A 27,446-nucleotide genomic window follows, 5' to 3' on the forward strand; every position below is an offset into this window, starting at 1 on the left:
TTTAGTTTTTTGAAAAATCTCCGCACTGTTTTCCACGGTGGTTGTACTAATTTACATTCCCACCAACAGTGTGTAGAAGTTCTCTTTTCTCCAAATCCTCACCAGTATCTATTGTTTTTCTTCTCTTCAATAATAGCCATTCTAACGGGGGTGAGATGATATCTCATTGCCCATTTAATTTGTATTTTCCTGATGATTATGGATGTTGAGCACTTTTTCATATACCCGTTGACCATTTAAGTTTTCTTTTGAGAGTTGACTATTCATGTGCTTTGCTCACTTTTTAATGGGATTATGTTTTTTTGTTTTTTTTTTTAAATTTATTGTTGAGTTGTTTGAGTATTCTGGGTATTAGTCTTTTGTTGGATGAACAGTTTGCAAATATTTTCTCTCATTGAAGAGGTTGTCTCTTCACTCTGTTGTTTTCTTTGCTGTGCTTTTTTATTTTTAGTTTAATGTATCTTGTTTGCCTTTTTTGTTTGTTTTTGTTGTCTGAGCTTTTGATGTCTTGGCTATAAATTATTTGCCTAGACCAGTGTTCTGAATTGTTTTTCCTGGGTTTTCTTCTACTAGTTTTATAGGTTCAGGTCTTACATTTAAGTCTTTAATTTATCTTGAGTTGATTTTTATATAAGGTGAGAGATAGGGGTTCAGATTCATTCTTCTGCGTATGGATATCCAGTTTTTCCAGTATCATTTATTGAAGGAAGGTGTACTTTCTGCAGTGTATGTTCTTGACACCTTTGTCAAAAATCAGTAGGCTATAAATGTGTGGATTTATTTCTGGGTTCTCTGTTCTGTTCAATTGGTATGTGTAGTTATTTCCATACCAATACTTTGCTCTTTTGGCTAATACAGCCTTATAATATAATTTGAAGTCAGGCTGTAATGCCTTCAGCTTTGTTTTTGTTTTATTTCATTTCATTTGTTTGTTTGTTTTGCTTAACTTTGCTTTGGCTATTCTGGCTCTCTTTTGGTTCCATACACATTTTAGGATTTTTTTTTTCTGTTTCTGTGAGAACTGACATCGGTATTTTGATAGGAATTACGTTGAATCTATATATTGCTTTTGACAGTATGGTCATTGATATGGTTTGGATGTTTATCCCCTTTAAATCTCATGTTGAAATGTAATCCCCGGTGTGGGAAGTGGGGCCTGGTGGGAAGTGTTTGGGTCATGCGGACAGATCCCTCGAGAGTGGCTTGGTATCCTCCTTGCAGTAACGAGTGAATTCTCACTTTGAGTTCACAAGATATCTGGTAATTTTTTAAAGTGTGGCACCCCTGCCCCGTTGCTCCTTCTCTCACCGTGTGATTCACTGGCTCACCTTCACCTTCTGCTGTGGTTATAAGCATCCTTGAGGACCTCACCATAAGACGAGCAGACTCCAGTACTGTGCTGCTTATACAGCTTCCAGAACCTGAGCCAGTAAACCTCTTTTCTTTATAAATTACCTAGTCTCAGGTATTTCTTTATAGTAATGCAAAAAATAAAAAAGGCGACACAGTCATTTTACCAACCTTTTTAAAAAAAAATTTCAGTTGGTACCAACATTTTACCAATATTCTTGCGAATCATGAGCATGAGATGTCTTTCCATTCATTTGTGTCCTCTTCAATTTCTTTCATCAGCCTTTTATAGTTTTCCTTATAGAGATCCTTCCCTTTAGTTAGCTTTATTTCTAAATCTTTTATTTTTTGTAGCTATGTAAATGGGATTGCCATCTTGATTTTTTACAGCTGTTTTATTATTGGTATATAGAAACCAATTTTTATGTGTTGAAAAAACGTAAAGCACTTTACTGAATTTGTTATCAGCTCTGAGAATTTTTTGGTAGAGGCTTTGGGTTTTTCTAAATATAAGATCATGTCATCTGCTGAGAGGGGCAGTTTGACTTCCTCTTTTCCAATTTGGGTGCATTTTGTTTTTTTCTCTTAACTGATTAGGACTTCCAGTACCATGTTGAATAAGACTTGTAAAAGTAGGCATGTTTGTTTTGTTTCGGTTCTTAGAGGAAAAGGTTTGAACTTTTCCCCATTCAGTATGATGTTACCTGTGAGTTTGTCGTATATGAACTTCGTTATTTTGAGGTATATTCCTTTTTTGCCTAGTTTATTGAGAATTTTTATCATGAAGAGTTGTTGGATTTTACCAAATGCTTTTTCTACATCTGTTGAGATGATCAGAGGGTTTTTGTCCTTCATTCTGTTGGTGTTATGTATCACATTTGTTGATTTGCATATGTTAAGCCATCTTGAATGCCATATGTAAATTTTGCTTGATCATGGTGTATTAGTGAGTTTGTAGTGAGATTAAATCAGTAATAAAAATTCTCCCACCCAAGAAAAGCCCAGGCCCAAAAGGATTCACAGCTGAATTCTACCAAAGATAGAAGAAATAATACCAGTCCTCCTCAAACTATTCCAAAAAACTTAAAAGAGGAGGGAATTCTCAGTAAGTCATTCTAGAAGGCCAGCATTACCCTGTTAGCAAAACCAGATAAGGACACAGCAAAAACAACAACAACAACATAAAGGAAACTACAGGCCAACATCCCTGATGAAGTTAGATACAAAAGTTTTAGCAAACTGAAGTCAATAGCACATGAAAAAGGTAATATACTATGATCAAGCAATTTGTTAGTGTATAGTTGTTCATAATAGTCTCTGATGATCTTTTGTTTTCTGTGTTATCAGATGTAATGTCTCATTTTTCATTTCTAATTTTTTTTTATTTGGGTCTTTGTTAGTCTAGCTAGTGATTCATCAGTTTTATCTTTTTGAAGAACCAACTTTTCATTTCTTTGATCCATTGTTTTTTTTTTAGTTTTAGCTTCATTTATTTTTGGTCTCATCTGTATTTATTTTCTGCTGTTAATTTTGTATTTGGTTTGTTCTTCCTACTCTAGTTCCTGAGGTGCATCGTTAAATTGTTTCTTTGAAACCTTACTACTTTTTTTTTTTTTAAAAAAAAGACAGAGTTTCGCTCTTGTCGCACAGGCTAGAGTGCAGTAGCGTGATCTCGGCTCACTGCAACCTCTGCCTCCCGGGTTCAGGTGATTCTCCTGCCTCAGCCAACCGAGTATCTGGGATTACAGGCACCCACCACCACACCCAGCTAATTTTTGTATTTTTAGTAGAGATGGAATTTCACCATGTTGGCCAGGCTGATCTGGAACTCCTAACCTCAGGTGATCCACCCACCTCAGCCTCCCAAAGTGCTGAGATTACAGGTGTGAGCTGCTGTGCCTGGCCTGAAACCTTACTACTCGTTTGATGCAGGTGTTTATTGCTATCAACTTTGATCCTAGCACAGTTTTTGCTATATCCCACAGGTTTTGGTATGTCGTGTTTCCACTTTCATTTATTTCAAGGCATGTTTTGATTTACATCTTAATTTCTTCATTGACCCAGTGGTTATTCAGGAGTGTGTTTTTAAATTTTTATATATTTGTAAGGTTTTCAAAGTTTCTCTTTGTATTGATTTCTGGTTTTATTCCATTGTGGTCTGAGAAGATATTTCATATGATTTTGATTTTTTTAAAATTTGATGAGACTTGTTTTGTGGCTTAACATATGGTCTATCCATGTGCTAATGAGAATGATGTGTATTCTGTTTATGGCCATACCACCCTGAACGCACCTGGTCTTCTCTGATCTCGGAGAATAATGTGTATTCTGCAGTTGTTGGATAAAATGTCCTATAAATGTCAAGTCTATTTGGTTTAAGGTCTAGTTTAAGTCCAGTGTTACTTTAATGAATTTCTGTGTAGATGATCAAATGCTGAGAGCGAGGTGTTGAATTCTGTGTTATAGTCTGGGAGTCTGTTTAGATCTAGTAATGTTTGCTTTATAAATCTGGACACTCCCCTGTTGGGTGCATATATACTAAAAATTATTAAATATTCTTGTTGGGTTAATCTCTTTATCATTATATAATTACCTTTGTCTTTATGACTGTTTTTGATGTAAAGTTTGTTTCACTCATCATAAGTATAGCTGTTCTTGCTCACTTCATTTCTATTTGTGTGGAATATCTTTGTCCATCCCTTTAGTTTCAGTCTGTCTGTGTCTTTATAGGTAAAGTGCATTTCTTGTAGGCAGCATGTAGTTGGATCCTGTCTTTTATCTACTCAGCTGGTCTTTGTCTTTTTAGTGGAGTATTTAATCCATTTACATTCAAAGTTAATATTACTATATGACCCTTTGTTCCTGTCATAGTGTTGTTTTCTGGTTGTTTTGTAATATTATTTGTTTATTTCTTTTTCTCCTATTCTTTGTCTTTGTTGTTTGGTGATTTTCTGTAGCAGTGTCATTTGATTATTTTATCTTCCTCATATGTGTGTTTGCTTTACCAGTGAGATTTGTACTTTTGTGTGTTTTCTTGATGGTAAACATTGTTCGTTCACATCCAGTTTTAGGACTCCCTTGAGCAGTTTTTTTGTGTAGAACAGATCTGGTGGTGATGGATTTCCTTAGCTTTTGCTTGTTTGGGAAAAAATTTATTTCTCCATTTATTAAAGATAGTTTTGCTGAATACAGTGCTGTTGACTAGCAGGTTTTTTTTGTTGTTGTTGTTGTTGTTGTTTTCTTTTAGCAGTGTGAATATGTCGTCCCATTCTCTCTGGTCCTGTAAGGTTTCTGCTGAGAAATTTACTGGTAGTCTGATGAAGGTTTCTTTATATGTGACTAGACACTTTTGCTGTTTTTAGAATTCTGTCTTTGACTCTAAACAGTTTGACTATAATGTGCCATGAAGACGACCTTTTTGGATCCTAGCTTCTTGTATCTAAATGTGTATATCTCTTGCTAGACTTAGGAAGTTTTCATCTATTCTTTTATTAAGTAAGTTTTAAAGTCCTTTCATTCTATCTTGGCCTTTTGGGACCCCGATTTGAACACGTGTGTGGTATTTCATAAGTCACAAAGGCATTGTTCATCTTTCTTTATTTTTGTCTGACTGAATTATCTCAGAAGACCTGTGTTCAGGCTCTGACACTCATTTTTTTGCTTGATCCAGTCTTTTGTTGAAGCTTGCAAATGTATTCTTTATTTTATTTAATGAATTATTCAGTTCCAAAATTTGTGGGGGTTTTTTTGTTTTGTTTGCCAGGGTCTTGCTCTGTCGCCCAGACTGGAGTGCAGTGGTGTGATCTCTCGGCTCACTGCAACCTCTGCCTCCTGGGCTCATGTGATTCTCCCACTTCAGCCTCCCAAATAGCTGGGACTACAGGCACACACCACCATGCCTAACTAATATTTTGTATTTTTGGTAGAGATGGGGTTTTGCCATGTTGCCCAACTTGGTCTCGAACTCCTGAGCTCAAGGAATCCACTTACCTCAGCCTCCCAAAGTGGTGGGATTATAAGTGCGAGCCACAGCGCCTGACCTGGTTCTTTTTAATGATATCTGTTTCTTTGGTAAATTTTTGGTTTATATCCTGAATTGTTTTGCTGAGTCCTCTGTATTGTTTTTCAGAATTCTGTTATATCTTACTGAGCTTCTTTAGAATAAATAATTTGGGTTCCTTTTCCAGGACTTAGTGATTTTTTTTTGGTGTGTGGGGGGGGGGCATCTGTTGCTGGGGAATTATTGTATTCCTTTGGAGATATCAAGTTCCCTTGCTTTTTCATGTTTCCTGTGTCTGTAATTGATATCTGCACATCCGTTATAGCAGTTTGCTTCTTTGAATTGTTTGCTTTTGTGTGGAAGGACTTTCTCCTGAAGATGTTAGCTGAAGTGTTCTTTGGGTGGCACTCTTTGGCTTTGATTCTGGATGCGTGCAGTCTCTGTACTATTTCTTGGGTTCTTGGGACACGGGGCAGCCAGTGTGGCATGGGCTGTGAAAGTGGCAGGGCGTCTGTGTCCCAGGAAGTGGGCACTGGTGTTGGCAGTTGCTGCAGTGTGCTAGACTGCCAGTCTCCAGGCTCACACGTGGTGCATACAGGTAGGTGCCACCTGTGGTGGTAGCAGCTGGGTAGGTAGGCTTAATCCTGTACCTGAAAGGAGTGTTCTGGTCCCAACAGTGGTGTTCTGGGCTGTTCCGTACTCTGGTATGGGGCTGGGGCAACCAGGGCTGAGTGGGGTTGTCCTTAGGTCCTCTGATAGTGTGTGCAGGTGCCAGATATGGTAGGCAGGGATGAGGTAATCCCCAGGTTATCAATGGAATGCTTGTGTAGGGGGTGGTGGCAGTTGTGCTGCTACCCTGCTATTGGTGAGGATAGTGCTGCCTTCAGTGGCAGACAGCCTAGACTGGTAGGTGGAGAACACGTGCACCACGCTTGCCTCCGCACCACTGTGCTGGTGGTAGTAGCCCTTGTCTCAGTTACGCCTGAGATCTAGATGTGGTAGGCCAGGGTCTTTCTCATTTATGTCCTGGGGGCAGCAGCTCAATCTTCTCTTGTGTCTCAGCCCAGCACTCTTGGGCTCCAGGATAGTATGGAGTGTGTCGGGGTTAGGGCTCTAAAATAGTGCCTTGCTGTTGCTGTTCAGGTCTCAGGGAATTTGTGGGACTCGGCATGCGCTTCCTCTGTGGAGCAGTGCTGTTGTACAGTCTCCCGGCAGCTCATTATAGTTTCAGGGCCCGTGAGGATCAAGGGGTTCTTCCATTGCTGGAATTGCAGGAGGCCACTGTGGGAATGTAGACAATTGAGGGTCTCTTACTTTTCTTCTCCCTATGTTGAGGAGTCTCTGTTGGCTCTCAGGTGATCCCGGCCAAGCAGGCTGCTTTGCTTTCTTCTCCTTTTTTCCTTTAACTATTGCCTGTCACATTCCGTTGAATTCCAGTGGATGACCTATTCAGGTTGTGATTTTATGCTTAGTATATGTATGTTTTTCCTTCAGATGGAGTCAAGCTCTGTTGCCCAGGCTGGAGTGCGGTGGTGCATCTCAGCTTACTGCAACCTCCGTCTCCCAGGCTCAAGCGATTCTCGTGCCTTGGCCTCCCAAGTAGCTGGGATTACCAGCGTGACACCATGCCCAGCTGTTTTTTTTTTTTTTGTTTTTTTTGTTTTTTTAGTAGAGATAGGGTTTCACTATGTCATCCAGGCTGGTCTCAAACTCCTGGGCTTAAGGGATCCACCCACCTCAGCCTCCCAAAGTGCTGGGATTACAGGCATGAGCCACCACATCTGGCCTGTATACTTAATATTTTTGTTCCTCTTAGTGGATGATGTATGCAATGACACTAACCAGTTATCTTGAAGCCCCTCCCAGGTATAACTTTTTAACAAGGGTTGAATAAATGAACAATTTGGTTTTTCCAACTTTATTTTTATGAGATTAATTTATTTTTGTGTTTGATAAACATTTAGTGAACACTTAATGTAGCCCAACTTTTAGTTGGGAACTGTATATTTAGAGACAGTTGTAGATTATGAGCCCACATCCTAAAGGGGGATAGAGCTTTGTAAACTAATTGCAATTATACCTTGACAAGTTTAATAGCTGAGAAGTATACAAGACTCAGTGAGAACCCAAAGGATGAGTTGATTATCTGAAGTATGAGGGCTTCACAAAATATTTATGCTTAGAATTAGTTTTAAAACATGAATAGAAGTTCCCCAGAAAAACCAGGAAGGAGCTCTGTCTTTCAGTGGAGTTTGGGAATGTATAGGATCACCTGAGAGAGCGAATCTCAGTCAAGGTTTTCAGTATCCTTAAAGTTTTAATGAAAAGTTGTTCCCATTATGGTGATATATAAGTTCACAGATGTGGTTTTACATCTTAAGCACTGACTATAACATTGTGATAAGTTAGAGAATGGCACTGTAGAATTTGGAATTTCTTCTGCTGATTTCAGGAATATGGTGTGTCCTCACAGATATTTATGTGGATAGTTTCAAACAACTGGTTTTTTTGTTTTGTTTTGTTTTTGTTTTTGTTTTTGTTTTTGTTTTTTTGAGACGGAGTCTCGCTCTGTCGCCCAGGCTGGAGTGCAGTGGCCGAATCTCAGCTCACTGCAAGCTCCGCCTCCCAGGTTCACCCCATTCTCCTGCCTCAGCCTCCCGAGTGGCTGGGAATACAGGCGCCCGCCACCTCGCTTGGCTAGTTTTTTGTATTTTTTAGTAGAGACGGGGTTTCACCGTGTTAGCCAGGATGGTCTCGATCTCCTGACCTCGTGATCCGCCCGTCTCGGCCTCCCAAAGTGCTGGGATTACAGGCTTGAGCCACCGCGCCCGGCCGTTTTTTTGTTGTTGTTGTTGTTTTTTTTTTTTTAAAGACATAGTTTTACTCTGTCACCCATGCTGGAGTGCAGTGGCACAAACTCAGTCTCTGCTCACTGCAGCCTCCACCTCCCAGGTTCACGTGATTCTCATGCCTCAGCCTCCCAAATAGCTGGGATTACAGGCTCATGCCACCATGCCCGGCTAATGTTTGCATTTTTAGTAGAAATGGGGTTTCACCATGTTGGCCAGGATGGTCGCAAACTCCTGACCTCAGGTTATCCGGCTGCCTCAACCTTCTAAAGTGCTGGGATTACAGGCGTGAGCCACCTTGCCCGGCCTAATGATTCATTCATTTGATCAAGGAATATTTGAGTGTCTATTACTTTCTAAGCATTGAGGATATAGCACTGAATATACCAGGCAAAAAATAATCTCTACCCTCATGGAATTTACCTTTTAGTTAGGGGAAAAAAAAAACAATGAATAAAATACCTAAGGAAAATATTATGATATGGTAGATGGCAATAAATGCTATGCAGAAAAAAATAAAGCAGAGAAAGAAGAGATTGTGGGGAGAAGAGTCGTCTGATATAAGGAGGTCACTCCACTGCCCATCTTTATACGTCTTTTTACATGTCATGTGTAAGTGTGTATATAAAGGAGAAATTTATAACTAGTTGTATCAGAGTTAGGAAACTCTTGAAGTGGATACAGGAAATTTTTTCTTTTTCCAAAAACTTTTTAAAGTGATATTTGCACATGGTACAAAAACTAAAAGTTTCAAATGGTATACGTTTTTATTCTAGTCAGGAATTGAGCCAGGAATTATGTTTTGTTGTTGCTATCACTAATGTATCACAGGTTTCAGATTTCTTTAGTGATGAACTGCCATTGACTAGTGCTTAGGATATACCAAAATTTTTCTAAATGTTCAGGCTTCACCCTCAGATACCTCTGCTGTCTGCACCCCAGTGCTACAGAGGGGATCTCTCTCCATACTGTTATCCCTTCTGCTAGTGGTAGACTGGTGTTGCTTATTGCCTGGCGCTATGATGGGGGCATCTATTGTCCTAATCCTCCCTCAGTTTAACTATGCTTTGTGAGCCACCAAGGGGCCTCCTCAGCTTTCCTGTCTCTCCTTTCTGTAGCAGCCAACCTCTGCGTTGTCTGTGGTTGGCGTTCAGTGGGGGCTTCTGCCCTTCTTTCTTCTTCTTCTTTTTAAATATATAAATAGTGCTTTATTGATAAAAGGTTAGTTTAAATGAATGCAAAATTGCTGTGTAAAATAAGTGTTTTCAAAATACATTTCTATGGGTAGAGACTATCTTTTAGTAAAAGAGAAGTTATGTATTATCAAAAATACGTATTTAGCTTTGGGTAGTAAAACAAAAGGGGATCAGAAGTGTAGCAGTGTGGGCCCTTCCTCCCTGCATAGCTGTTACCAGGAGGCAGCGTGCCTGAAGTAGTACTTTCACTCAAACATACACCAGGCTTACATTAATCACTTGCAGATGCTTTTTTTCTTTTCTTACAGATTTTTCTAGCAAAGTTATTAAACATCAAAAACTCAAATAATGGGCTCTGCATGGATGTACTCTGAAGTCATGGAACACTTTTTCTTAGTTACCTTCACACAGTAAGCCATAACGTACAGTTTTTGGCTATTCCTAATTAAGCAACAGTGAAGGGTTCTGCCCCTCTTTTAATACTGGCAAACCTCTGCTTAGTATTGGTATAGGATTCAGGTCTCAGGACATTGTTTTGTCTCCTTCTTTCCCCCCAAGTAGAGGGTGTTTTCTTCTACTCTTCTCTCAGCTGCAGTGGGTCTTTGCTGTGCGTTGGGGATGACTCCATTTCTTAATCCTCTTCCCACTAGATTGAGGCTACTTTATAGAAGAGAAGGGTCTAGAGAAGTGAACCAGACATTTTGCCTTTACCCCCGAGAAGTTCAGGATTACCCCCTGTAGACCTGCATTAACAAGAAAGGTGTTCGTTGTTTTTCTGCCCTGTCCCCAGGCTTTGTTGTGAGTACCTGGTGCCTGGTTGAGTCCTGTGGAGTATAGTTTTTTGTGTTTTTTTGTTTGTTTGCTTGTTTGTTTGTGTTTGTTTTTGAGACAGGGTCTGTCTCTCTCCTAGGCTAGGCTTCACTAGTGACCACCAGTTGTACCAGAATCATTTACTAAATAATTCATCTTTCTTCACTGCTCATAATTCTTCTCCAACAGTAGGAATGCATTTGTCTCTGAGTAACAGAAAAGCTGACCAATAGTGGCTAAAAACTCAAAGGAGTTTGTCATGTAGAGTAAATGTGGGAGTAGACATCAAGGACCTAGACTTCTCCCATTTTTCTCTTCAACCATTCTTTATCCTCATACTGGTCCCTTCATGGTTGCAAGATGACTGAACATCCCACATCATGTATGCATTTCAGATGAGTGAAAAGCAGGAACAAAGGAATAAAGAGATCATAATATCCTATGTCATTCATTTTAAAAGGCTTTTCCAGAAGACTCATCTAGCAAATTACATTTTTTTCCCTCAGATATTTCTTACATATTTTCCAGGCTACTCATGTATCTCCTGTCAATTATTCTTCTCTTCAATTCATGAACTGAATTGTTTAATTAAGAAATCAAATATTTTAGTTCCTTAGGGGTTTTGTTTGTTTGTTGTACTACATTTGAATCTTTTGAAGTATGCTGCTTTTTCAGGTTTTCCGAAGTGCTGATTGTTCTGCCTTCCCTGCCTTGCTTGATGTTGGGCCTGTTTAGGTAGTTTATTTTCTTTGTAGCTTCCCTTAGGCCCAGGTTCAGGTGTTGTGGATCACAAAATGGCTGATTCTCAGTTGGTATAAAACAAGAGGAACTCTACTATGGTGGGGTTTTGTGATATAAAAGCAGCAGGTAGGCTGCTGAGATACCTTTAGGAAGCATCTTCGCTTTCTAGTCTATGTAACTTCTCCAATCTATACTCACACTCCCAGTCATGTAGTGCTCCCTACCACTCATCTAACACCAACATTAACTTTCTTTTGGGGTTTTGACTCTGAGTCCAGTCTCTTCTAGTGTTTGCTTTTTGTTACCTGTTCTTGGGATCTGCTATTCCATATATCACACTAGTTCTCTTCCCTATGACTCCAGCAGAGCTCAAGGTCTCACTTATAAACAAATTTGCCTAGCAGCACTTTGTTCTAAAAAAGACAAAAAGCTACACATTGAGAATATTCAGGCAACCATGTTCACAGAATTCCTCATTCTCTGCCTTGTTAAATTCCATTTCTGTACTAAAGTGTCTTAGGATAGAGAGGGAAACCTTTAGCCAATTGGGTTGTACTCTAAGTTTTGTATTTTAAACAAGATGACACAACCTGGTGATATCAAAAACTCAGATTGTTTTCTTAGAAAAGTTAATTAGTCCAGTGTATGAAGTGGAATTAAAATCAAGTTCATAGTAAAATTTGAAGAAATTTGGTTAGAGTTTAGGATGTATAAGATCATTTTTGGACTTCCCAGTGAAATGCTTATACTTTTGAAATTATCACTTCTTAAAAATTCAATTTAAAACATTGAAAGATGTGATATGACGCAGGTATCATTATTACTTTGATCAAAATTCAAATGGCAATTATCCTTTCTAGTCTAAACTTCAAAAGTTTTCTTTTACTATTTCAAATTATCTCAGCTAAGATCCAAATACAACAAACCAGACTATTATTTTCAATGGAAGGCTTAGAACGATAAAGTGGATGCTGTTTCTAAAATAGTAATTTTGAGTACTTTAAGAATTACTTAGTTGTGGCAGATCAAAACCAAATAAAGATAAAGCAATCAAATGTACTATGAAAGTCACCTATTTCTTTCTGTAATGACTTTGCAAAAAAGGGTTCCTATGTAGGTAGGAAGGGAAAAAAAAGCTTTGATCAAACTGCTATAATATGACATGCTTAATATGTTCCTTTTCTCTTTTTTAGGACAGTGGTGATTATCCTCTTACCATGCCTGGACCTCAGTGGAAAAAATTTCGTTCAAACTTTTGTGAATTTATTGGAGTCCTGATTCGACAGTGTCAGTATAGCATAATTTATGATGAGTATATGATGGACACAGTAATCTCCCTTTTGACGGGTTTGTCAGACTCCCAGGTCAGAGCTTTTAGGCATACAAGTACCCTGGCTGGTAAGTAATCAACATTTTATTTCCTTTTCATTTAGTTTTGTTGAATATGTTTTATTCTGATTAAAAACTTAATGAGAATAAGATTTAATTAAAACTTTAATTAGAATAAAACTTTCATTTGAATAGTTTTTGTTAAAATTTATGCCTGTTTTGATAACTGGCATTTGATAACCTCAAGAATGAAAATTGAAATTTTCTGGCCAGTGTCATCAAATGGCTGTCTGAATGTTTAGTTACTAATGTACATCCTTATTTATAACTGAAGAAATTTTAAGAGACCACTAGGCCAAATTCTTTGGAAAACCCAAGTAATAATAGTTGAAATTCCAAATTTATTCTGTTTTTTAAATTACATAATTACATTGTTTTATTGCTCATTATTATTATAGATAAGTGGGTAAATACTTGTTTATATATTTGAAACAATTCCATCCATTAGGGCAACAAACATTCTTCTATTCCTAGTGCTATAATAACTTAAACATACTCAAATATTAACGTATTTAAAATCAGTGCTTAAGGTAGGCTGTAGATAATTTGAAGAACTAACAGATTAGTTTTCACTTTTGCTTTATTTTAGAAGTATCATGACAACTTGTCAACCAACTATATTCATTTTTTTCTTGACTTTCAGTAACGAGGTAATTTTCTTATTGTAGCAGTTTTATTTTTCCTTCACTGCTTTAACTGTGCCTACCTAAAATGACTATTTTTTTTCATTCATAATGGAGTGTGTGTGTATACTCGTTGGGTGTTCATAATTGTATGTTTAAATAATCCCAAAGTACATCTTTTTTAGTAGCAGTAACTTTGCCTATATTCATCTTACTTATTATCATGACAAACCAGATTTAGACTCATTAATTACATTTTATTTTGCATGTAATTTCTCGTTTATCTAATTTATTTAAAGCACTGTTCTTCAAACTGTAGCACACACCAGAATCACCTACAGAGCTTGTTGAAACAGATTGCTGGGCAAGAAGTTCCTAGGCAATGTTGATGCTGGTGATTTGGGAACTACGCATTGCAGATATCTGCTTTAAAATTTTGTTTTTTGTTTTTTGTTTGGCTTAACCTGTTGCCCAAAGCCAATAAGATAATAATTGGAGTCATCTGTATGTTTTTACATTCTTTTTTCCCAATTCTCATTTTTCCCTTACTCAGTTAATTCATATTAACTAATATTAGTGTTTATTATTCTGTTGGTTACAGTCCGAACCAAATAAACATGAAGCACAGTTTGTTTTTTCTGAGAGTATTCTTTTCTCATTATTAGGAAGAGAAGGAGATATTTTACCCAATTTTATCTGTTTTCAAAATATTAAAAATATAATTTGTTGAAAAATACCTATGTAGAACATACATCAGATACACTTTATACTGTGTTTTGAGAGTATCTTCTTAAAAAGTTACTGTAAAAATACTGTTTATTATTCAAACAGTTATATAATGTTATACTTTTTTTTTCTAATTCCACAGCCTTTAATAGTATCCTCTGCATTTGGTCCTTGCTTTTTTTCTTTTCTTTCTGTTTTCTATTCCTTTTTATCTTACTTTCTTCTTTCTGTGCACAGTAATGCCCATTTACCTGGTTGTCACATGCATAGGAAATTCAGCAATTTGGAAAAAAAAAAAAAAAAAAACTTAAAAATAAAGTAGAAATTGCTTGTAAATAACCAATTTTGCTGTCATAAAAATTAACGAATTTACTTTGATACAGAAGTTATTATCTGGGTTTCCCAAGGCCAAGAGAGAAGGAGAAGCAACAAGTTAATTGAGGGCTGATAGTATTGTGAAATGACTGTTTAAAATAAGAAGACACAAAAATTAGTTTACAGATCTCCAGATAGAGCACAATCTTTGGCTTCTCTGTAGGGGCAAGCTACCTTTCTTTTATCTAGAAACTTGTGTGCATTCTGTTTAAAAGATTAATTGTATGCCATTTAAGAACATAAGAGGAGTGCTGTATTATAGAAATATGCACAATATTTTGACTCTTAAAACATTGTTTTGTGAACAATGTACTTTAAGTCATTTGCATTTGTCCTTCACTGCCATGTAAATGCAGTATTACTGTATTTTACTGCCTTTATGATGGTCCATTTCAGTTCTCCTTTTCATTTGTTCATTTTTAGTAACTTTCATTGTATTGTTTTCTCTATACTTATCCCTTTGGTTATCTCCATCTGCTAATCGTATATATGTTTAAATATATTTTCATTATGGCTTTCTTCCTATTCCTTTTGAATTGAGTGTCTCCTGCTTCCCCCCATTGCCTTTCTGTGTCTCTTTTCCACAGTCCACCTGTGTTCATCATAACTTTTAAAACTACTTCATGAATGTGATTTTGTTTTCAGCTGTGTTCTTTTTATATTAATATCATCATGTAGCCTATTTAAATTTGAAATTATTTTTCAAAATCAGATATCGAAAAGCAAAGTAAACAACATATGTTTATACCAAATTTTCAAAGGATAAAACTGACTTTTCAGTTCTCTCAATTTACTTTAAAGTATTACTGTAATTCCCATGTGTCTACACTAATTAATGGTCATATCTTCCAAGGCTCATTTGTATAAAATGTGAGACATAGCAGTCACCTACCCTTCAACAAAGCACAGAGGGCTTGCTGAGAACTTAATTCCAGGCTGGACAACAGTTATCTATCTTTTCAAGGACATTTTGTTCTCATCTGTGCCCTCTTCTTATTTTTAATGGTATATGTACGAGGAATAGATTAAAAGATAATCATTTTTATTCACTTTGCAGGACAAGTCTTGGGGACTAGATAAAATGGGCAGGAACATTTAATCCTCTGCTTCAAAGACTATGTGCATGGACAGTTACAAGGCAGTTATGGCCAGATATGATTATCGGCTTTGGAATAAAATGCTCCTTGACATTGCTTATATCTTAGCTGAGAAGAGAGACCATCAGGTTAGTTATTTTGTAGGGTACAGATGTGATGAGTTCCAGAGCTTCATAAGTCATCAGAGTGGTCTTATCAGTAGTATTTTTAATCTGTTTTCCAAATACCCCATTTTCTTGTTATGAATTAAATATGTGTCCCTATTGTCAGTGTTTATGCATTGCATTTAATTGTATACTTTCACTACATTTTTATTAAAAGTTTTTTTATCATTATGTAGTTCTTTATGTCTGTTTATTCCACATGCATAAGTATATTCTTATTTTTCCATTGGAGGTAAACTCTCTTTTTAGAATACATTTTACCATTAAATTGGAAGAGACTGTTAACAATTAAATTTTATATTTTCTTTTATCCCTTCGTTGGAATTTTCAAACATACTGTCCTAGTTATTTGACCCATTTTAATAAAGAAGCTTTACATTAAAGTATAGTTTTTATTAACTATTGATCTTTAGAACTAAGTGCCCTTATTTTTATTTGAAATAGCTATCTCAGTTGGACATAGTAGTACAGTTTGTGGATTTAATTTACGTAAGAAGCATTGTGTCATAATTATTTTGGTGGATTTACAGTCTGAGACTGGGAACTTTTTTTTTTCAAATTTGATGACATTTTTATTTTTTGAGGGAATATTTTCTTTTTAAGGTCAAAAATAGATAAGATTTTCTTTGTTTTACCACTTTGTTGTTTGGTATTATGAAGATAATTTTACTCTCAATTGCTTTTCAGGATTATGTTTATTTTTAGGCATTTGCTTTTAAAATGTACACCAATACTTTACAACTTGTTGACTTCAAATTTTTGTTAGAGGACAACATTCAGGATGAGTAATGTTGGTTAATGTTTTAATTTTTTGTTACTTTCTCACATAATTTTCTGTGATGTTATAAATATATTAATGCTGGCTACTTCTGACTTCTAAAGAGAAAATTCTAATTTGAACAAAGGGGAGTTAAAATGCAAAATTTGTATTAATGATGACATGATGATTGATTCTATTCTCTTTTTTCCCTCCTAAAATGAATTTGGGAAAAAATTAGAAAATGTGGTCAAGATCATCACGAGGCCAGTCTTCATCAGTGCTTATCAATAAGTCACTCTCAGACTCCTGAGGGATAAACATTTCTTTATACCTTATGGTTGATTTTATAGTGACATATGGTTCATTATTGATTAACATTTCTTACAGAGTCACCATCTCCGGACTTTTCCTCTGAGGAAAGAAATGACATATGAAATTGCTTTAATTTATAATCAGAGGCTGAAAATAATTTTGCCTCAGAAAATTGAAGTCTTTTTATTTGGCCTTCAGTTGCTGAAACCATGTAATACTGTGGTTGATAGAATGGGTTCTGGAGTGACTGTCTGAATTCATATTTGTCTCTGCCTTTTACTAGTTGGATAACCTTGGACAAGTCCTTAACGTAGCTGGTCTTACTCTCTTTATTTGCAAAGTGGGAAAGAAGAGATTAGGAGCGCTTGGGACAATGCTTGGCATTTAGTAAGCTGCTGCTATTATTCTATTATTCTTTAATGACAAAAAAGGATAATAGTATTTACCAATATTTCCCTTCATTTATGGTCTTACTCAGAATTTATTGATTTGCTTATTCTGTTTTAATAAAAAGTAATAAGACATGGCAGACATGAGGGAAATCAGAAACTAGTAGATAAACTTTCAAGAACCACTGTTAAGAAAACGAACGGCTTGCATTTTCTTTTCTTTTGCTTTTTGTAATGCATGTTTATTTTCTGATTCTCACTCTGTTGCCCAGGCTGCAGTGTAGTGGCATCGTTTTATTTCACTGCAAACCCCACTTCCCAGGCTCAAGCAATCCTTCCACCTCAGCATCCCGAGTAGCTAGGACCACAGGTGCATACCACCATACTCAGCTAATTTTTTTGTAGTTTTTGTAGAGTTGGGATTTCGCCATGTTGTTCACGGTCTCGAACTCCTGAACTCAAGCAGTTTGCATACCACGGCCTCTGAAAGTGCTGGGATTACTACCACACCCATCCTGCATTTTCATTTTACTTATCTTTGGCTCTCAGGACCCATATTCTGCTTATTAAATTCAATAATTATTTTATAATTTTTAACCACACAGATTATTTCTGGTTTCTGTGGTTAAGATGGGAAAATTTTAGGGCAATCTGGTATTATCAAAGAATAGACCATGTAGTATAAATAATTGCTCTTTTTGTATTTACATTTTTTATATTCATTTTTCAAAATTCTTCTAGAGTTTGACCTTTTCATTGCTTTGTACTTTTACTTTGTCTTTACTTTTTCACTGTTGTGGTTTTCACCTCTCCTCCAGATATAAAACCTTTATTCAATTTTCTAGGGTTTGTATACAATAGACCTCTGATGTTCTCATGGGATTAATGCCCAATAGTTGGCCAAATCTGTAAATACCACTGTATCATGTAGTTGTACCCATAAAATAAAGTATAACTTTAAAATGTGTTTACTTTTTTGAATCTGTATATTTAGGTCTAGAATAACTTTTGAAATTTTCTAACTAAAGAACTGTCATTTTTCTTAGATTATTCTCTTTTACATTCTATCATTGGTTCTGAAAATTAGCTTTCTTTTGGCAGCCAGTTTTTATAAAGAAACAAGGATTTTTAATATTACTTTATAGGCATTACGTATCTTGAATTTATTAACTTGGTGACTTTGGACAAATTATGTAACTCCTTTGCCTTTCATCTCTATAGCATAGGTACTAATAGTCCTTTCTCACAGTAGTATTGGGAAGCTTAAATGAAATAATTTATCTTTTGTTTCCTGAGTCATATAGATGAAATAATTTATGTTAAATATGTAACATACATCAGTCACTCAGTAATTGTCTAATGTTGTTTTTTGTTGTTATTGTTGTTTTCGAGATGGAGTCTTGCTGTGTTGCCCAGGCTGGAGTGCAGTTGCACAATCTGAACTCACTGCAACCTCCCTCTCCTGATTCAAGCGATTCTCTTCCCTAAGCCTCCTGAGTAGCTGGGACCACAGGCATGCGCTATCACACCCGGCTAATTTTTGTATTTTTAGGAGAGATGGGGTTTCATCATGTTAGCCAGGCTAGTCTCAATCTCCTGACCTCGGGCAATCCGCCCACCTCAGCCTCTCAAAGTGTTGGGATTACAGACTTGAGCAACCATGCCTAGCCCAATGTTGTGATTTTTTTAAATTATACTTTTTAAATTGTACTTTAAGTTCTAGAGTACGTGTGTACAACGTGCAGGTTTGTTACATAGGTATACATGTGCCATGTTGGTTTGCTGCACCCGTTAACTCGTCATTTACATTAGATATTTCTCCTAATGCTATCCCTCCCCCTGCCCCTGACCCCACGACAGGCCCCGGGGTGTGACGTTCCCCGCCCTGTGTCCAAGTGTTCTCATTGTTCAGTTCCCACCTATGAGTGAGAACTTGCAGTGTTTGGTTTTCTCTCCTTGTGGTAGTTTGCTCAGAATGATGGTTTCCAGCTGCATCCATGTCCCTGCAAAGGACATGAATTCATCCTTTTTTATGACTGCAGAGTATTCTATGGTTTATATGTGCCACATTTTCTTAATCCAGCCTATTATTGATGGACATTTGGGTTGGTTCCAAGTCTTTACTATTGTGAATGGTGCCACAATAAACATATGTGTGCGTGTGTCTTTATAGTAACATGATTTATAATCCTTTGGGTATATACCCAGTAATGGGATGGCTGGGTCAAATGGTGTTTCTAGTTGTAGATCCTTGAGGAATCGCCACACTGTCTTCCACAATGGTTGAACTAGTTTACACTCCTACCAGCAGTGTAAAAGCGTTCCTGTGTCTCTACACCCCCTCTCTAGCATCTGTTGTTTCCTGACTTTTTAATGCTCGCCATTCTAACTGGTGTGAGATGGTATCTTGTGGTTTTGATTTGCATTTCTCTGATGGCCGGTGATGATGAGCATTTTTTCATGTGTCTGTTGGCTGCATAAATGTGTTCTTTGAGAAATGTCTCTTCATATCCTTGTGATTTTAATATAGAGAACAGCAAACTTATTTGGTTTGGTTGTAAAGAGGGCAGTTAACTTGAAAAATTTTTGAACGTATTTTTCGTTTTCGTATTGTACACTAGAATATTTTCAGTATATATAAAATTACATATACTACTTATAGAGAATTCAGAAAAAGAGAAAAGTACAAAAATAAAAATTCTCTATAATGGTCCCATCTTATGACTATACCATAACTTGTTGTTATTTTAAGTTTCTTTGTCATGTGTACTTGTGAAGCTTGTTTTATTTTTAAACAAGTGTTTTAATCAATTTTTTGACTTTTTTTGCTTTTAATTTTTTTAAATCATGCCTTATTTTCTAAAATTTATATGCTCTTTAATTATATTTCTGCTGTTTGAATTTTTTGTCTTTGTTTTTTAGATCCTCTATCTTTTGTTTTCTTTCTTCTTAATTTGTTCTCTCCTTTTTGTGTAGCATATTTTCTGATAGTTTCTTGAGAAAAAGGGAATTCGGGAAATATGTATTTGAGACTTTACATGCCTGAAAAATATGTTGTAGCTTCTTGCTTAATAGTTTGACCTAATATAAATTTCATAATTGAAAATTATTTTTCTAAGAATTTGTTTCTAGTTTCCAACATTGCCATTGAGAAGTCTAATGCTAATTTTAGACTTCTGGTTGTGATCCTGTTTCTTGTCTTTGGAAGCTTTGCGATTTTTTGTTTGTTTGTTTGTTTGTTTGTTAATGAAATTTCTTGATGGTATCCTGAAATTTTGTAATGATACACTGTTATGTATGTTTATTTTCCATTTCTTTGTCCTTCTGTCTGTTGTATTACCTCATGTTTATTAAACTTAATTTTGAGTATCCTTTTACATTTCTAAGAGTTCTTTCTTATTTTCCAAGTCTTTTTTTTTTTTGAGATGGAGTCTGGAGTACGGTGGCATGATCTCGGCTCACTATGACCTACGCCTCCTGGGTTCAAGGGATTCTCCCACCTCAACCTCCCGAGTAGCTGAGATTACAGGCATGTATCACCATGCCTGGCTAATTTTTGTAGTTTTAGTAGAGATGTGGTTTCACCATTTTGGCCAGGTTGGTCTCAAACTCCTGACCTCAGGTGATCTGCCCGCCTCGGCCTCCCCAAAGTGCTGGGATTACAGGCGTGAGCCACAACACCCGCCCGAAGTCTCCCTTTTTTAAACATTCTATGTTTCGTAGGTACCTTTTCTTTGATGATATTAATTATTTCTCTGAGGTTTTCTTCTGCTCTCAGTCCTAACCTTTTTTCTTCTTATTCTCTGCTTTTTAAACGTCTTTCATATTGGATATTTTCCTCAAATATGTGTTTCTTGACTCTGTAGTCATTGTTGATAGTGAGATACTAAAAAGCTCAATGGCAGAGGGGTGTGTGTGTGCACCTCTGTCATGGTGGGACATTGACTCTGGCTTCCAGATTGTTGACATCACTATCGAGCAGTCTGGTGGTCAGTTAGTATTTTTTTATTGACCCTCAAATGTTGGTAGTAATAATTGTCTTCCCTGGAGAAGTTCAGCCTCTGCAGAAAGATCTTCCAGTCCATTTAAGCTTGACTGCTGTCTGCTCTTTTGGAGTTGGGTAGAATGAAGAAACACTCAGGGCATTCACACAAACCAAACATAATCACACATATATGTCTAATGACTCTGGATTTCTGGTTTATTTTCTTGAGAAGATAAATGTCTGGACTTCCAAAATGAATGGTCATAAAGGAATTTCTTGACTGCCTGGCTTGGAGTAGAGAGTTGGGGATTTAATTGCTTATTATACAGACTTTGAGATGATATTCCTAGTTTCAGACCATAACACACTTCATCTTCTATGGAACCTACTACTTCTAATACCTGATGATGTCTGGATTCTACCGAGCAAAATAGCTTATTTTTATTTTCGAGACAGGGTCTTGCTCTGTCACCCAGGCTGGGGTGCAATTGCATGATTACAACTCACTGCAGCCTCAACCTCCTGGGCTAAATTAATCCTTGTGCCTTAGCCTCTTGAAGCTGGGACTACAGGTATGTGCCACCACACCTGGCTAATTTTCCTTTTCTTTCTTTTTTATTTATTTATTTATTTTTTTTTTGTAGAGAAGAGGTTTTACTGTGTTGCCTAGTCTGGTTGAAATTCCTGGGCTCAAGCCTTCCTCCCACCTTGGCCTCCCAAAGTGCTGGGATTATAGGTATGCCCCCCACTGCACGCCCAGTGCTCATTTTTCTTAGAGATACGGTTGTCATGCTTTTTCTACCCTTTCTTTGATTTTTAATGGTCTCTGCTCATCCTCCTGCTGTCCATGTTCATATATTCTTATATTGTGGTTAGGGATTGCATGTTTTTTCTGAGTTTGTTGAATATGGATGAAAAGTGTTTTTTTAACTTTTATTTGACGTTCAGAGGTACATGTGCAGGTTTGTTATATAGGTAAGCTCATGTCACAGGGACTTGTACAGATTATTTTGTCACCCAGGTATTAAGCCTAGTACCCGTTAGTTACATTTCCTGACTCTCTCACTCCTCAAGACCTCCCACCTCTGTTAGACCCCACTGTCTGTTGTTTCCGTCTGTGTGTTCATGTGTTCTCATCATTTAGCTCCCACTTATAAGTGAGAACATGAGGTATTTGGTTTTCCTGCATTAGTTTGCTAAGGATAATGGCCTCCAGCTCCATCCATGTCCCTGCAAAAGACATGATCTTGTTGTTTTTTATGGCTGCAGAGCCTTCCATGTTGTATATGGACCACATTTTCTTTAACCAGTCTACCATTGCTGGGCATTAAGATTGATTCCATGTCTTTACTGTTATGCATAGTGCTGCAGTGAACATACGCATGCATGTGGCTTTATGATAGAATGATTTATATTCCTTTGAGTATTGTGTTAGTCTGTTTTCATACTGCTATAAAGAATTCCCCAAGACTGGGTAATTCATAAAGGCAAGAGATTTAATTGACACACAGTTCTGCATTGCTGGGGAAGCCTCAGGAAACTTAGAATCATGGCGGAAGGCAAAGGAGAAGCAGGCACATTCTTCACAGGGCAGCAGTATGGGAATGAGTGCAAGCAGGGGAAATGCCAGAGGCGTATAAAACCATCAGGTGTCAGGCCAGGTGCAGTGGCTCATGCCTGCAATCCCAGCACTTTGGGAGGCCGAGACAGGTAGATTACTTCAGGTCAGGAGTTTGAGACTAGCCTGGCCAACATGATAAAACCCATCTCTACTAAAAATACAAAATTAGCCAGGCGTGGTGGTGTGTCCTGTAATCCCAGCTACAAGGCTGAGGCAGAAGAATCACTTGAACCTGGGAGGTGGAGGTTGCAGTGAGTCAAGATCGCACCACTGCACTCCAGCGTGGGTGATAGAGCAAGACTCCATCTCAAAAAGAAAAAATAAAAATAACCTAGCTGGACATGGTGGCGTGCACCTGTAATTCCAGCTACTCTGGAGGCTGAGGCAGGAGAATCACTTGAACCCAGAGGGTGGAGGTTGCAGTGAGCTGAGATCGCACCACTGCACTCACAGCCTTAATGACACAGCGAGACTCCATCTCAAAAACACACACACACATATCCCATCAGATCTCATGAGAACTCACTATCGGCTGGGTGCGATGGCTCGCGCCTGTAATGCTAGCACTTTTAGAGGTCAAGGAGGGCATATCATTCGAGACCAGCCTGGCCAACATGGTGAAAGCCCCGTCTCTACTAAAAATACAAAAATTAGCTGGGCCGGTGGCGGGCACCTGTAATTTCAGCTACTAGGGAGACTGGGAGGTGGGGGTTGCAGTGAGCCAAAATTGCACCACTGCACTCCCGTCTGGGCAACAGAACGAGACTCCTTCTCAAAAAGTAAAAAAAAATTCAAAGAACTCACTATCATGAGAACAGCATCTGGGAAACTGCCCCCATGATCACAGTTACCTCTACCTGGTCCCACTTTGGCATGTGGGGCGATTATGGGGATTACAATACAAGGTAAGATTTGGGTGGAGACACAGAGCCAAACCATATCAGGTATATACCCAGTAATGGGATTGATGGGTCGAATGGTAGTTCTGTTTTTAGGTCTTTGTGGAACTGCCACACTGCTTTCCAGAAAAATTGTTTTTTAAGAGATAAATGGATTTGTTAAATCTGTATCATTTGGAAACTGGTAATTTGTCATAAGATCCCTTTAAAAAAAAAAAGCATTGTAAAAATAAAGTACTATAATCACCTCTCTCTTAAAAAATCTAGTTTGTTCCACTATATCAGACGTATTTCCAGGGTGTATAGTAATAGTTTTCAAAGGTATAATAGGTGTCACTAAATATAAATGCAGTTTTTTACTTTTCATTTTTATGTTTAGCAAGACAGAAATGCGAATTGTTGGTTATTGATTAAAAAGGTCAATGTCCTCAGTCTTCGTTTTAGGCATCCCATTTCCTGTTGAACTCTCCTTTTGTTCCAGTGTTTTCTTCTGTGTTTCCACTCTACTGTTTTTTTAATTGTGATTTTAAATACTTTGACACTGTATTTTTAATGTTCTTCACACTCTTCATGTCCTCACTGCCTTTATTTTTCCCACTTAGATTTTATCATTCTTTATTATAATCACATCCTCCTTCATACCATCAACTTCCTTGATTCTGTCTTCCTCTTTCATATTCTCTAGGAAAACCCCATATAACCATCTGTCCCATACCTGCACCAGAGCTGAAAATGGCTGGAGAAAAATACATACCATAAGGGCTGGGCTTTACGTTTTTTTCCAAGTGGTCCCTTAATGCTGCCTAGCAATCCCCTTAGAGTATTATACTCCAGGGTTATTTCCACATCCTAACAAAATTGTTTTATACTTTCTCCTCAAAGCTACATTTCCTATCTAGTCTTCACATTTAGCTGATTATCTTGCCTGTTTAATCGGGATAGTTGAAAGAGAATCCTTCAAGGATTAAACCTACCTGTCTAACTGCAGTTATACTCATATCCTCTATCCGTTTTCTTACTACAGTGGCCTGTAAGGCCAATCCTTGTATTTGTGCAGTGAATCTGATCCCTTTTCACCTTCTCAAGACCTTTGTCTTTCAAGTTGTTCTCACTCTCATTACTTCAAAATTTCCCCCTTTTATTAGGTAACTGTTACTATTTTGCTAACATACTCTTAACAGCTCCCATCTTTTAGGAACCCTTTGTGTTCTCGGTTCCCCCAGAGAAACAGAACTAAGAGATATTCTTGCATCTCTCTCTGTCTCTGTCTCTTTCTCTTTGTCTCTCTGTCTCTCTCTTTGTCTCTCTCTCTCTCACACACACACACACACAGACACACACATTTCATTTCATTGATGTGGTTCAGCACAATTGTGGGAACTTGCAAATTGGAGATTTGTAGGGTAGTCTAACAAGCTGGAAATCAGGCAGGAGTCGTGCAGTCTTGCGTCTGAGATCTGTGGAGCAGGCTAGAAGCTCAGGATTTTATTTACTTATTTATTTGTTTTAGAGACAGGATCTCACGCTGTCACCCACGCTGAAGTACAGTGGCACAGTCATAGCTCACTGCAAATTTGAACTCCTGCGTTTATGTAATCCTCCCACCTTGGCCTTCCCAGTAGCTGAAAGTACAGGGTCAAGTCTCCATGATCGGGTAATTTTTAAATTTTTTATAGAGATGGAGTCTTGCTGTTACCCAGGCTGGTCTTGAACTCCTGACGTCAAGTAATGCTGACCTCAGATAATCCTTTCACCTCTGGCTCCCAAAGCTCTGGGATTACAGACGTGAGCCATTATGCTCAGCCTAGGACTTGATGTTGCAGCCTTGAGGCAAACATTTCCTCTCTAGAAAACTCTGTTTTTTCTCAAGTTTTCAACTGATTGCATGAGACCCACTCACATTATTGAGGGTAATCTCCTTTATTTAAAGGAGATTGTAGATGTTAATCATACAAAATATCTACAAAATTATTTCAAGGTGATACCTGCGTTAGTGTTTGATTAAGTAGTGTTTGATTAAGTAATTGACCATGATAGTCTAGCCATGCCTGGACGCATAAGACTGACCATTACACTGTACCTTGTTTCCTCACATCCCTCTAGCTTCAGTCTCATTTTTCTCCTTTTCTTTACAGCAAATCTCAGAATTATTTATATTCACTGTCTCCACTCAGTCTTCTATTAGGTTTCTGTCTCTACCACTTCACTACCTCTCCTGTTGAGGTCAGCAGTTACCTTCTTATTGCCCAAATCAGTGAGCTGCTCCAGTTGTCATCTTTTTTTCCTTTGGAAAGACACAGCTACCTTTTTTTCTTTGTGGAACACCGTCTTCACTTGTTTTCTGGAATATCACATTGTCCTGGTGATTTTAGAAAGCTAAACTGCAAATACTGAATTATCTTGAGACTCAATCTTCAGACATTTTTTTAAATGCATTCACTCCTAATTGAATAAAGTGAAAACCAATTTCATAGACATTATTTTTATTTAAAAATATTGATGAAGAGGAAAATAATATAGTTACATGGTTTAAAATTCAGAGTATGCCAGGCGTTATGGTTCATCACTGTAATCCCAACACTTTGGCTGATGTGGGAGGATCACTTGAGGCCAGGAGTTCAAGACCAACCTGGGCGATATAGTGGGACCCTCATCTCTACAAAAAAAAAAATTTTTTTTTTTTTTAAATTATTATTATTATTATACTTTTAAGTTGTAGGGTACATGTGCATAGCGTGCAGGTTTGTTACATATGTATGCTTACCTTGTGCCATGTTGGTCTGCTGCACCCAATCCAACTTCGTCATTTACATCAGGTATAACTCCCAATGCAATCCCCTCCCCCCTCCCCCTCCCCATGATAGGCCCGGTGTGTGATGTTCCCCTTCCTGAGTCAAGTGAGTCTGCGTTGTTCAGTTCCACAGGAAGGTGAGAGCATGCGGGTGTTTGGTTTTCTGTTCTTGTGATGGTTGCTAAAGATGATGGTTTCCAGCTGCATCCATGTCTAAAGGGGCATAAACTCATCCTTTTATATGCATAGTATTCCATGGTGTATATGTGCCCATTTCTTAATCAGTCTGTCACTGATGGACATTTGGGTTGATTCAGAGTCTTTGCTATTGTGAATAGTGCTGCAATAATAAACATCTCGTGTGCATGTGTGCTATAGCAGCATAATTTATAATCCTTGGGTATATCCCCAGTAATGGGATGGCTGGGTCATATGGTACATCTAGTTCCTAGATCATGAGGTCGCCATACTGTTTTCCATAATGGTTGGGCTTAAGTTTACAATCCCACCAACAGTGTAAAAGTGTTCCTATTTCTCCATCCTCTCCAGCACCTGTTGTTTCCTGACTTTTTTAATGTCGCCATTCTAACTGGTGTGAGAATGGTGGCTCTCATTATTAGTTTTGATTTGCATTTCTCTGATGGCCAGTGATGATGAGCATTTTTTCATGTGTCTGTTGGCTGTATGAATGTCTTCTTTTGAGAAATGTCTGTTCATATCAACTGCCCACTTTTGTGGGGTTGTTGTTTTTCTTGTAAATTTGTTTTGGCGAGTTCTTTGTAGGTTTCTGGATATTAGCCCTTTGTCAGATGAGTAGATTGCAAAATTTTCTCCCATTCTGTAGGTTGCCTGTTCACTCTGATGGTAGTTTCTTTGCTGTGCAGAAGCTCTTTGGTTAATGAGATCCCATTTTGTCAATTTTAAGCTTTTGCTGCCGTTGCTTTGGTGTTTTAGACATGAAGTCTTTGCCCACATGCCTATGTCCTGAATGGTACTACCTAGGTTTCCTCTAGGATTTTATGGTGATAGGTCCTAACATTTAAGTCTCTAATCCATCTTGAATTAATTTTTAGGTATGAAGATGGGGAAGGATCCAGTTTCAGCTTTCTACTTATGGCTGGCCATTTCCCAGCACCATTTATTAAATAGAATCCCTTTCCCCATTTCTTGTTTTCTCAGGTTTGTCAAGATCGGATGGCTGTGTAGATGTGTGGTATTCTGAGGACTCTGTTCTGTTCCATTGGTCTATATCTCTGTTTTGGTACCAGTACCATGCTGTTTTGGTTACTGTAGCCTTGTAGTATGGTTGAAGTCAGGTAGCGTGATGCCTCCAGCTTTGTTCTTTTGACTTAGAAGTTGTCTTGGAGAT

At 37.6% G+C, this 27,446-nt stretch overlaps 1 protein-coding gene across 1 annotated transcript in view; it reads left to right on the top strand.

Moving 5' to 3' along the window:
• The window catches only part of STAG1 (stromal antigen 1), a 327,523-nt gene that overhangs the window by 92,912 nt on the left and 207,165 nt on the right, over window positions 1-27,446 (top strand). The window contains exon 6 of the mRNA XM_031663744.1: window positions 12,140-12,344. Coding sequence (XP_031519604.1) covers window positions 12,140-12,344 — 205 coding nt within the window. The remainder of the gene's footprint in view (window positions 1-12,139; window positions 12,345-27,446) is intronic.

The sequence above is a fragment of the Papio anubis genome, chromosome 2, assembly GCF_008728515.1.
Source record: "Papio anubis isolate 15944 chromosome 2, Panubis1.0, whole genome shotgun sequence".
NCBI classification, from domain to species: Eukaryota; Metazoa; Chordata; class Mammalia; order Primates; family Cercopithecidae; genus Papio; species Papio anubis.